Here is a 13,510-nt window from a genome sequence, read left to right as displayed (position 1 = left end):
AACACCCTTATTCTTTATGGCTGTTATTTCATTCCTTCTTAGATGTAGCACACTGTATTTAACGGGCCATCCACTGAGGCACATTTCAGAACAGTGCTGCAGTTAATAGCCTTGTACATGTATCATTTCATATATACTTAAATATATCTGTAGCATGAATTCCTAGATGTGGAATTGCTAGGTCAAAGGGAATTTGCATTTTGACTTTTCATAGTTTCTAAATTGCCCTTCTTAAGAATTGTAGAAATTTATGCTTCCACCAGTAATATTTAAGAAGCATCCGCAGTAGATCTAATTAAACTATTTTTTTATCCTTGCCAAGCTTATAGGTGAAAAGGCATCTCCTTTTAATTTTTCTTTTATTGTGAAAAGTTGACCATCTTTTCATATATTTAAAGTAATTCTTTTCCATGATGCCCTCTGTTTTGTGTGTTATTAATTTGTAAAGTTCTTTATGTTAAAAGGGAACTTAGTCCTTTTCATGTGTTACAACTATTTTTTTTTTTTGCTTGTCTTACTGTTTTATGATATTTTATCTTAGAAAAGCAAAAGTTTAGAGGCCACTTGTGATGAGCACTGGGTGCTATATGTAAATGATGAATCCCTGAACTCTACTCCTGAAAATAATATTATGCCATATGTTACCTAACTGGAATTTATTTTATTTTTATTTTTTTTAAGATTTTATTTATTTATTCATGAGAGACACAGAGAGAGAGGCAGAGACATAGGCAGAGAGAAGCAGGCTCTATGCAGGGAGGCCCCACATGGGACTCAATCCCAGGTCTCCAGGATTATGCCCTGGGCCAAAGGCAGGCGCCAAACTGTTGAGCCACCCAGGCATCCCACCTAACTGGAATTTAAATAAAAACTTGAAATTACAAAAAAAAAATAAAATTAAGAAATTTGCTAAATTATTAATGGCATACTTGGAGCTATGAAATATGTCTATATTGTTGACATAGAAAAATGACTGATATATTTAATGAAAAAGGAAAGTTATTACACTGTAAAAAATGTTCATATTCAAGTGCATTAGTGTTCACGTAGTTACATAGAAGTTCAGAAGTTAAAATGTTAGTAATTATCTCTGGCTTTTGAAATCATTGCATATTTAAATTTTCATTATGCTTTTCTATTTATCTCATTTTTCCTGCAGTGGGTATTACTGTATTACTTCTCTTGAAAACAAAAAACAAAAAATTAAGCTCTTTGCATTAGAGAGGTAAATACCAGCAAACTGTAATATATTGTTTTACCTGGGCTGGTTTCTCAGCTAAGCGAAGAAATATATATATATAAAAAAAAATCACTGTAAAATACTCCCCTATTTTTTGACCACACAGTTAACAGATAAAGTAATGGACATTATGTTGTTCTCTTTGTAAATTGAAATTTTAAAGGCATAAAGCAGTCGAGTTAAAAATAAGTACATTTAAATTTTATCACTATGTACTATTTACAAAAACATCCAAAAACAAACTTTAGATACTGTGACTCTTTAAACTGAAACCATGGAAATACTTAATTTTATATTTAAAACAGTATCTTGGAATCAGAAGTAAAATTTGTATGTAATAGGTAACTTGTTGGGGGTGCTAGATCAGTTTTCCCCTTAGCTACTGTTCCACCCTTGTAACACTTCCTTTTATTAAAAAGGGAAAGAATTCTTCATGGTAAAACAAAAACCTGGTGCCCACAGAGCAGCTCTACAGAGAAAGAGCAATTGTAGCCTCATTTGTCATGATTTACATTTTAGTTTTAAATACCTCTACAGAAGGACTATTTGGCTCTTGTTAGGATGCCTTGGTTTGTTGTGTTGTTTGCAGGCCGTGTCTGGCATAGTGATGTTAGTGTACATTCCGCAGGGTCTTAAGGTAATCCTTGTTTTCTTAAAACTTTCAGGTTAACTGTAATAACCTTGTATCTTAAGTCTTAACCCAAATACCTGTGATGATTCAGAGCCGACTTACGAGGAGACATTTAAGCCCCATCTAAATGTTTTGGCCCACAGTATTGTTTGGATTAATTTGGTGGGGCACAGGGGTGGGAGGAGGCTAAGAAATTCTGTGTGTGTTTTCGGTGGGTCAAGTACATGCCTCAAGGATCTGTTGCCCTGAAGTGGGTTTTTTTGCTATATTCTTATGACATCATTTATTCAACAAATGACATCAAAGCCCTACCATATGCTAGGATATAAAATGGGGTGATGTGAGGGGAAAGGTTAGTTCTGATACCAGTGAGTTCACCGTCTCCGTCTCCTGGAGGACAGAAACCTATAAACCAGTGATTCCAGTCTGAGAGGAGCCAGGGCTGAATAGGGAGTCAGGCAGTTCTGAGTTCAAACCATTGCCCTGCCCCTCATTGGGTGCCTTCACCTCTTCAAGCCTTAGCCTTCTGCAGGTGCAAAACAGGCCAAGCCAATGTTCCTTCAAAGACACATTAGTGGGACGCCTGGGTGGCTCAGTGATTGGGCGCCTGCCTTTGGCTCGGGTCGTGGTCCCGAGATCTGGGATCGAGTCCCGCATCAGGCTCCCTGCAGGGAGCCTACTTCTCCACCTCTCTCAGTCTGTGTCTCTCATGAATGAATCAATAAACCTTAAAAAAACAAAACAAGACAAAAGCAAAGACATGTTAGCAGGGCCCAAGCCACTTGTGTTTAAGAGCCTTAAAGAGTCAGCCACAGGCGGAATATACACAGATCCCCCATTTGGTCGGGGACTCAGAGAAGTCACTGGAAGAACAGGACATCCCCCAGATTATCATGCCTTATACAGAGTAAGCATAAGAAAGAAAGGACAGTTTATCTTCTAACTGAGAGATAAGTAGCGTTTCTACCAAAACAGGTACATGTGTTCAACATTCCAACCACAGGTTTCTTGTGGATAATTCAGTGCGGAAACGCAGTGTTATTTTTCAGTTGGCTGTAATAAAACAATTGGGAATATCATTTGTACATGGATGGACTGAGTTTCAAAATACTACTTGCCACTTTCCCTCTCTCGAAAAGCAAGAGAAGAGCACTTCACGGCTGCTTAAACTACCCCACCCCACCCCTACGCCACAATGGCCCTTTCCTCTAACAATTTAAATTTCCACAAACAATAGCCCTGGAGATCTGAAGACACCATCAAAGTGACCTGTCCGAAGTGAAAGGTTTTAATATTTTGTGTACATGTACATGTAATAAAAACTTACGTATTAATGATATATAATGGTATAGATTTGTTTTGATGTAAAAATGTCTTAAACTACTTACCTACAAATAAAATTGATGCTCCAGGAAGATTGTAGAGGATTCCAGAACACCTCTGCATCTTCTTGGGGTTAGGGGTACTCCAGTGTAAGAAACATAGCAAACTTGCCTTTTCAAAGGATCTTTCCTGCTTTAGATATTTTTTTTTTTTTGAGTGGAGAGAAGAAAGAATAAACATATTTAGTGCCCCTTTAGGTTACTGTGTCTTCTACCGCCTGGGGGTTAATCATCCACATAAAAAATTCTCCCTGGCAAATTAGAGTCAAGCAGGCAGCCAGCTTGACAACATAATCATACGTTGGTGAGGATCAAGAGATTGTGAGCTTGTGTCTGCCTGTGTGTGTCTGACCATATTGGACAGGAAATAGTCATAGTGTTAGGATTTGCATTCTCCACGAGCCAAGTGTTTTCTATACACACAAGCCATAGACTATAAGGGAGGGATAGAAGTAAGCCCTATTTTCCTCCAGAAATCCGGAATTCTGTACAAACGACTGGCCCGGTTTGCAGTTGCCTCAAAGTCGAGCTGCGCCCGTGCTGTCTGCTGGAGCGCGGTGCCAGCACGTACACACAGCCCTGCTTTTCCCATTCCAGGTGGACAGTATCTGACAGTGTCGGGAGCCAAAGGCCCAGGGGGAAAAGCCGCTCGCTTGGTGCTACCTCTCGGCCACCTCCTGCATTCAGGGGACCTGTGCCTGTCGTTCAGGCACAAGGTGACTGGGCTGCACTCCGGCACGCTCCAGGTGTTTGTGAGAAAACACGGTGCCCACGGAGCAGCCCTGTGGGGAAGAGATGGTGGCCGTGGCTGGAGGCACACACAGATCACCTTGCGAGGGGCTGACGTCAAGAGCGTAAGTAGAACCGCAAAGGAGGCAGAGCTGGGGGGTTCTCCTTTCATAGGAGAACTCTAGGGTCCGGGCTTGAAGAAGCCTTGTTCTTTTCATTAATTCAGGCACGAAGGTTTGGGTCTTTCTGGGTATGAGAACCCCATTCGTGACTCTTCCTATAATCCCTTTTTGCTGCTGCTTCCATTCTTCATCGCAACCTATGACCACCACCGCTCTCCCTTCACGCTGGTGAAAATCCTCTATTTTTAATGAAAAAAAGAATTCAGGAATTGAAAAAAGTGAACAACTTGAAAGGGCGAAGGTGGTGAGCTTAACTGCACCTGCTTTCCCTTTTTCTATAAACGTCTTTACTTTTCAGAGTTACCCTAAAGTATTTTTTTCTTTTTTGAACTATTTCTTTAAAGTCTAATTTTGCCTCAGAGATCATAGTTAAGCAGCCTTGGGTGGAAACGCAGAACAATATGCTTGGGAAGTCCTATTCTGTTCAGGACAGGGTGTGGGAAAAGCTTTGATTGAGTATATAAATTTTATCTGAAGTAATCAAGTCATCGAAAACAATTAAATGATCTATAGCATCCCACCGAAATGAGGTATTTGGAAGAGCATCTTTATGCTCATATTCATACTTGCTATTAGAAGATTGTGCATCTATGACGATAGGTGTGGCTCCTAGAAACTATGTTGAAAGAGATAGACTTCCGTTAATATAGCTTTTATCTGTCTTGGATTTGTTTTACTCTTCAAGAACCATTTAATATTGTTTGGAAAAATAAAGGCATTTCAGATCATTGCATTGAAAAGTTTAAAAGAGAAAGGATGCTCTGCAGAAGATAAAATACAAGAAAGTGTGTGTGCTTTACAGAAGTCAAGCAACACCGTGATTAGATTGGAGTGTTTGGTTGGAATCCATTTCAGGCAACAAAGCCGGCTCAACCCAAGGAGGAAAGAGCCAACGGCTAGGATGGGCTGCATGATTATGATCTTTCAGATCTTTGGCTCTTATTTCTATACCTTTATATTCCATTTCATTTTTCACTTCTAATTTTGGTAATCTTTGCCAAAGTGTCCACCTCATAAGCATTCCGAAGTTGAAGTAGTCTTTCAGAACAGCTCCTTTAAAGAGTAACTGCTTCTGAGTGACCTGGTCTAACAGTTTACCGCTTGTTTGTCCCAGAGGCGAGCTCACGTGACACCGGCTCTGTTCCAGTCTTCCCTTCTGTTGAGGAAGTTCACAGTTTGGTTGTGGGGAATAGCTTGCCTTTATTTCGCGAAATGAGCGGGTGTTGGGAAGGGGCAGAGGAGGCTTGACCTGTGTGTGCGTTCTCTCCCCAGGTCATCTTCAGAGGTGAAAAGAGGCGTGGCCACACTGGGGAGATTGGATTGGATGATGTGAGCCTGAGAAAAGGCCACTGCTCCGAGGAACACGAGCAACTTCCCAACTAGCAATGAATTGCCCTGTTGCTCTTTTCTTTTTCCAATCTTCACCTCCTATCCCCTCCTCCCTCTTATCAGGCCTAGGATACGCAGGGGTCAGTGGGTCAGGAGAAAGTCGGGTGGGTGACCCACACCTTGCTGGCCTGCTTTTGTGCAATTCCAATGAAAAGTGACGTCCCCTTGAAATACAAGGGGGGTGCCTGTAGACACATCCAAGCCAGCTTTGGGTGTTATCCTCCATCCTTGTCTCTTTAGGAAGGCCTTTGACATGTGTGCCATCCTTCGTCCCAGTTACGAGGTATTCCTAGTAGCAAATGATGGGAGAAGTTTGCAAAAGAAATCTGTGCAAATGGCCATTCTGTTAGCTGTTCAGTGTTGTACCACGAGTAGTATTGACTTCCCCTAAGATATGTTGTACAATGTGCTTGTGAAATTGGTTTCTCCCTTTAGCCTGTTAGCTCTGGCCTGACCTGAACTCTGACTTTTACTGCCATTCACTTTATAAAAGAAGGGTGTGTAACATATCAAGATGCATTTATTTCTCGTTATCTGTATTTTTCTTTTAAAGATGATTATGTAGAGTGGGCACGAAATCCCTCGTTAGTAGTATTGTGTTTTGTGTAAATGTGCTATTGGTATTAAGTAGTTATGTCTTCCTAGTATTTACAGACTCTAGTTGCAAGGGAAAAGGCAGCTTGTGATTTCTTGAATTAAAAACTACCCAGTGAAATGTCGTCCAGCTCCATGACCTTATTTTGGCCACAAGAGAAAATTGGAAGAGATGTCAGGGGTGGAAGTGGAGGGATGAATTTTTTTCATGGCCTTGATTCTGATCACTGTAAAGGATAGTGAACCATTCAGGTAGACGAGAAGCAGCAGTTAACATATAAAACCCTCGCTGTTTCAGGTTATACTTTAAAGCCAACAGTTTTACAATAACATGGCTCTCTTTGGTCATCTGTAAAAAGCTCTGTAAAAGTTCTGCTTGTTTCAGAGAAAAGATTCTGTTTATGGAAGGGTGAGGGGAAGCTCTGTGGGAACAGATTTTCATGCTACCTTTTAAGTCCATATACATTTAGGCAGGTCTAGCTCATTACTTATGTGCCTCTTGTCAGAAGGGGATAGGAAGCAGGTCCTATGCTGGGAGGCATTATTTTGTTGGATTCACACACGCATTGGAGCAAGAGGACAAGATTGGAATTCTCAGATCTAGGAACCCCCAACTACATTTCCTTCCTGGATATTTTACCTTTATATTAAAAAAAATACACAACTTTAATGAGGCATCTTACTCCTGAGGCTTTTCTTCATTTCTGATTAAGTAATCAAACTATTTTCTGCTGTTTTTGCCAGGAATCACAAAGATGATTAAAGGGTTGGAAAAAAAGATCTATGATGAAAAATTAAAGGAACTGGGATTATCCAGCGTGGAGAAGAGAAGACTGAGGGGCAAACCATTGCTGGTTTTCAAGTGTATGAATGGTTGGTACAGAGAGGATGGTGACCAGCTGTTCTCCATATGTGCTAAGAATAGAACAGGAGGAAACAGGCCTAGACTGGAGTGTGAGGGGCCATTTCCTGGCAGGGACAATTATTAAATTAGAATCCTTTGTTTAAGAAAAAAAAAAGTGAATCTCTGTCTCTCTCCCTCTCTTTCTCTTCTGTCTCACTTTCTTTGAGGCTTTTTAAAAATTAGATAAAAATCTGTTTATTTAAGATGGCTACAGATGTTCTTATGTCAAGGTGGAATAACAGATTACGGAATCTTCCAAAAGACGTTTTGATCCTCTAACTACGTAATGAAAATCTTCAAAACTGAGTCATTCGGATGAGGCCAAGGTCTAATTTAGGCATTTACCCCTTGGTCCCTAATGGAGGAGAATCAAAAGGGGAAAAAGCCCACCAAATGCAGAGCTCACTAAAAGATCTATGGCAAACCCAGCAGGATTAAAACAGGAAAACAAATCTCAGTATTCTTAAGAGTATGATGGACATGTATTTTAGTATCTTAATATTGTAATGTGGTTGGGTTCATTTTTTTTTTTCTTGATATCCCTTTCACTTGCTTAGTGGATGGTATTTCGGGTTTTTAAAGAGACCATAATAAAGAACAGAAGTTGGAGAGTTTTTTGTCTGGTGCGTTCTCTCTGCAATGTGTGTGACCACTTCACATGGCCACTGATGAAGAGTGCCATGTTCAACACCTCTGTCAGGGTCTTTGCTTCACCTAACCACTGTGATTAAGTTTCTTTATCAATTGGAATTTGCCAGGTTCCACAAAATGGTAATTTTTTTTTTAAATAGTTACAGTAGGGTATCTTTGGTTATTTAACTTGGTGGAGGCAGGACCGGAGCTGGATGTAAATCAGTGAGCCTTTGAGTAGGGGCCAGGCAGTAGGGCTTTAGATCCATTGTTAATGATTCATTTCCTTTGTGGTCCTATAACTGCACAACTGAAAAGGAAAAGGGGGAAATCGTTGAAAATGTCACTTTTAGGTGCCAATAATACATTGCACTAAACTGACAGAAGTTATCCAGAGTACTGTATGACATCTTGTTTATTATTTAATGTTTTCTAAAGTGAAAAATGTTAGTGGTTTTCCAAACAGCCAAATAAAAATAATTCTTTGTAAATAAAAGCACTATTAAATGATACTTGTCTGTTATTATTTTGAGTCTTGTTTTTGATTGCAAGAATATTGGAGTAGTTTGATGTTTCCCAAAAGTCATCTATTCTAGGACCCCCTTCTTGGAAAACTGGGAAAAAAGATGGTACCCACATGAGGATGCCTTTTCTCATCAGCATGCACAGGAAAAGAGATCAGAAGATCCCTATAGCAAATGTCATACCTTAGGCAAATTGCTTTAGTTATGTTTTCTTATATCTCACTTAGTTGTAAACATTAGCCTCAAGTCCTTTCATAGGAAGGCAGGATAAGCTAGAATATATGAATATGAATTCCAAGTGAAAAGTCTTTTAGTAGTGTTGGTTTTGTTAACTTATAATAGTTTACTCATATTCCAACAACTTTTCCTGATGGAGAAGACAACTATAAGGAAACAAATCTAATGAAATCATGCAGGATTAAAAGTCCTCCTGACAAGGTAATGAAGGGAACCCCCACTCTAGCACTGCAAACTGCAGTGGGGAGAGATAGTACTGGGGGACTCTGAACAAATTTTCCTGTCCAGGGCACAGAAGAAACATTTTGGTTTAAAAGAGCAACTAGTATACAAAAGATCCAGCCCTAGCCAAGTATGCAGAGAAGGGGGGACCCTCTTACACAGTTGGTAGGAATGCAAACTGGTGCAACCACTCTGGAAAACAGTGTGGAGGTTCCTCAAAAAGTTAAGAATAGAACTACCCAACAATCCAGTGATTCTATTACTAGGTATATACCCAAAGAATCCAAAAATACTAATTCAAAGAGATACACACACCCTGATGTTTATAGCAGCATTATCAACAATAGCCAAATTATGGAAACAGCCCAAATGTCCCATTGACTGATGAATGGATAAAGAGGCGGTATATATGGTGTATATATAGATTATATATTATATTTAAATATATAATGGAATATTAGTCATGAAAAAGAATGAAATCTTACCATTTGCAAAGACCTGGATGAAGTCAAAGAGTGTTATGCTAAGCAAAATAAGAGAAGATAAAGACCATATGACTTCACGCATATGTGGTATTTAAGAAAAAAAATCGGGAGGGAAAGAAGCAAACCAAGAAACAGACCCTTAACCACAGAGAACAAACTAATGGTTACTGGATGGGAGGTGGGTGAGGGGATGGTTTAAATAGGTGATGAAGTGCTGAATCACTAAATTTTACACCTGAAACTAATATTACACTGTAGATTAACTGGAATTTAAATTAAAACAAAAAGAACAAAGAGCCAGCCTCAGAATGTTGCCAAATGGTGGGAGAGCTGCCGGAACTTTCTGCTGGTCAGAGGGGCTGCTGAGTGCCATGGCTTACATTCCCCATCCATCTTGATAGCATGGATGGAAGCAGTCCACATGCCCAAGGCAGCTCCCATGTCAGGAGCCCTGGGCCCCTAGCCGACACCAGCCCCAGCAACTCCACACTGAGGCACCCCAGCACAGCACAGCAACAGTGGGACACCCCTCATCAGCATGCACTACAGCTCCATCTGTTTCACCAAAGTAACAGTTAAGACACACCCCGAAACACTCCAGGCCTCTACCAGTTTAGCTCCAGACAACTTCCTAGAGTGCGTGTGGAGCACCCCAGGACCCCATGGCCCACACTGCACCCAACTCTAGCTGCTCTGCCAGGGAGCTCTCTCTGCAGAGAGCCTCAGGACATACTGGCTTGCATCCACCTCAGCTTCAGCTATCCTGCCAGGGTGCCCTCTGTGTGGAGAGCCCTGGGACCCTCACCCCCACCTCAGCCCATACTAGAAAGTACAAAACACTGCTGAAAGAATATAAGACCTAAATAAATAGAAAGTCATTCTATGTTAATGGATTAAAAGATGTAATGTTATTAAGATGGTAGTACGACCAAAAGTGATCTGTATATTCAGTACAATCCCTATCACAATTCCAATGACTTTTTGAAGAAATTGGAATACCAATGCTCAAATTGATGTAAAATTTAAATAGGCAAAATGATCCTGAATATGAAGACAAAGTTGGAAGATTCATACTCCCCATTTCAAAACTTACTACAAAGCTACAGTAATCAAAACAGTTTGGGACTGGCATAAGGACAGACATACAGACTGATGGAATAGAATTGAGAGTCCAGAAGTAAATCCATAGTTAAGGTTAACTGCTTTTTGACTAGGGTTCTAAGACCATTCAATGGGGGAAAGAATAGTCTTTTCAACAAATGGTACTAGGACAATTGGATATCCACATGCAAAAGAATGAAGTTGGGATTCATACTCTTCATACCATTACCAAAATTAACTAAAAACTTATCAATGACCTAAATATGATAGCCAAAACCATAAATCTCAGAGAAGAAAATATACAGGTAAATTTTCATGATCTTCATATGTGGCAATTCTTTTTTTTTTTTTTTGTGGCAATTATTCTTAACTATGACACCAAAAGCATGAGTAATAAAAGAAAAAATAGATTAAATGGACTTCATGAATATTAAAATATTTTGTACATTAAATGACATAATCAAGAAAGTGAAAAGACAACCAATAGAATGGAGAAAATATTTGCTGATTGTTTACCTTATAAGGGTCTAGTATCCAGAATATGTAAAGAACATTTGGAACTCACCAAAACAAAAAACAATTAAAAAATGGGTAATGGATTTGAATAGACATTTATTTTTAAAATGATCTATATGAATATCAAAAAACAGATGAAAAAAATGATCAGCATAATTAGTCTTTTGGTATTCTGAGGCTTAATTTCCAATGTGTGTGTTGGGGGGTGGGGGTGCAGGGGGGAGGAAGGCATTCCTCACACCAGCAAATAATTCTAGGAGACCAGCAGGGTATCCAAGAAGTCAACTTAATTCTGGCACTATCTACCCAGAGAAAACATCAGGTTCCACAGGTCAAGTGTTCAGTCTTACAGCACTGCCCTCCAGCCTCACTTCAGACACAAGTTGCAAGCCCAGGCTATAAATCAGAGGTACTCCCAACCCCCCCCCCCCCCCCGGGTCTTGATTAATTTGCTAGAGCCCCTCACAGAGCTCAGAGAAACATTTTACTTTCTAGTTCACCAGTTCATTATAAAAGAATATAACTAAAAAACAATTAGGTGGAAGAAATGCATAGGGAAGGGGTGGAGAAAAGATATGGAGCTTCTTTGCTCTCCCTCTCTAGACTTGCCACCCTCCCAACACCCTCCCACCCCCCCCACCCCCACTCCCACCCCCGGTCACTAACCTGGAAGTTCTCCAAATTCAGTCCTTGCAGGTTTTTGTGAAGGCTTCATTACCTGGACATGCTTGATTAAGTCATTGGCCACTGGTGATTTTTTCAACCTCCAGCCCCTCTCCCCTCCCCGGAGATCAGGGGGATGAGACCTAAGGAACATTTCCAACCCTCTAATTACACTGTTGGTTCTCCTGGCAACCAGCCCCCATCCTTAGATGTGGTCCAAAAGTCATCTCATTAACATAACAAAAGACACCTTTAGCACTCTCATTACTTAAGTTTCAAGTGTTTTAGGACTTCTGTGCCAGAAACAGACTGAAGACCAAATATCTATTTATTATAAATCACAGTATTCCAATTAGTCATTCGGAAAATGCACATTAACACCACAATACAATATCGTTTCGCACCCACTAAATAGGTGATAATCAAGAAAATGGAAAGTTACGCTTTGGTGAAGATATAGAGAAATTGGATGTTGCTGGTGAGAATGTAAATGGTATAATCACTGTGGAAAACAGTTTGGCAATTTCTCAAAAAGTTAAAGACAGAATCACTCTATGACTCAGAAATTCCATTTCTAGTTATGTACCTAAAGTATTGAAAACAGGTATTTAAACAGATACTTGTACACAAATTTTTATAGCAGAACTCTTCACTAATAGGCAAAAGGTAGAAATAGCCACAATGTTCATTAACAAATAGATAAGCAAATGAGGGTACATCCATACACAGAATATTATTCAGCCATTAAATGGAGTGTTACGGAGTTGATGAACCTGAAAAACATTATGTGAAGTGAAAGGAGTCAGACAGAAAAGGTCACATATTCTATTATTTCATTTATATGAACTGTTCAGAATAGGTAAATCAATGGAAACAAAGTAAATTGAAGGTTGACAGAGGGGAAATGGAGAATATTTAATCGGCAAAAGATTTATTTGGAGTGATTAAAACGTTTTGGAACTACACAGAGGTAGTGGCTGCACAAACTTTGAGTGTAGTGAATGCTCACTGAGTTGCTCACTTCAAAATGGGTAATTTTGGGCAGCCCCGGTGGCTCAGCGGTTTAGCGCTGCCTTCAGCTCAGGGTGTGATCGCGGGGTGCCGGGATCGAGTCCCACATCGGGCTCCTTGCATGGAGCCTGCTTCTCCCTCTGCCTGTGTCTCTGCCTCTCTCTCTCTCTCTCTCTCTCTCTCTGCTGTGTGTCTCTCATGAATAAATAAATAAAATCTTAAAAGGGTAATTTTATGCCAGGTATGTTTCATCTTAATAAAATATTTGTTTTCATTTTCAAATAATATAGCAGAAAAAAGGAGAAAGAACAATAGAGAGATGAGACAGAGAACAAAGAGCAAGTTGGTAGATTTAAACCAAACTCTAACAATAATCTTATTATATCTAAAGGATCTAAACACCCCAATTAAAAGAAAGATATTGTCAGATTGGATAAAAGCAAGAGTTAGTCATGTTGCCCATAACACACAAATAAGAAACAAAAGGAAACAACATTTCTGGGCATGGAATATTTAAATTTGCTAACCTGGTATAGAACATTGCTTTGTGGGATCCCTGAGTGGCTCAGCGGTTTGGCGCCTGCCTTTGGCCCAGGGTGTGATCCTGGAGACCCAGGATCGAGTCCCACATCAGGCTCCTGGCATGGAGCCTGCTTCTCCCTCTGCCTGTGTCTCTGCCTCTCTGCCTCTCTATGTCTATCGTGAATAAATAAATAAAATCTTAAAAAAAAAAAAAAAAAGAACATTGCTTTGCCAATCAAATGGCAGGTCCTTCAAAATAAGGAAGTCATAATTGAGGGCACTTAAATAAAGTTGAGGCAATGATCCAGGAAGCCTGTATTTTAGAAGACAAAGCTACATTCATGAATTGGGGATAATTTACTAGATAGGATTTTCAGGGCTCCAGAATGCTGAAACCTGAAAACAACTTGGAATTATAGTGGAGGTTAGTTCCAAGTTGATTTTCTGGGGCTAATTCACTAAAAGCTAATATTGGGCAGCCCCGGTGGCTCAGTGGTTTAGCGCTGCCTGCAGCCCAGGGCGTGATCTGGAGACCCTGGATCGAGTCC

At 40.0% G+C, this 13,510-nt stretch overlaps 1 protein-coding gene across 4 annotated transcripts in view; it reads left to right on the top strand.

Moving 5' to 3' along the window:
• The window catches only part of NPNT (nephronectin), a 75,873-nt gene extending 67,680 nt beyond the window's left edge, over positions 1 to 8,193 (top strand). For all 4 annotated transcript variants that reach the window (XM_038581979.1, XM_038581977.1, XM_038581978.1 and 1 more), the window contains 2 exons: positions 3,851 to 4,107; positions 5,437 to 8,193. In XM_038581979.1, the coding sequence (XP_038437907.1) occupies positions 3,851 to 4,107; positions 5,437 to 5,547 (368 nt within the window). In that variant the 3' untranslated portion in view covers positions 5,548 to 8,193. The remainder of the gene's footprint in view (positions 1 to 3,850; positions 4,108 to 5,436) is intronic.
• Positions 8,194 to 13,510: the final 5,317 nt, after the last annotated feature.

Source organism: Canis lupus, chromosome 32 (genome assembly GCF_011100685.1).
Source record: "Canis lupus familiaris isolate Mischka breed German Shepherd chromosome 32, alternate assembly UU_Cfam_GSD_1.0, whole genome shotgun sequence".
Taxonomy (NCBI): domain Eukaryota; kingdom Metazoa; phylum Chordata; class Mammalia; order Carnivora; family Canidae; genus Canis; species Canis lupus.
This window is presented reverse-complemented; position numbering and strand designations above follow the sequence as displayed.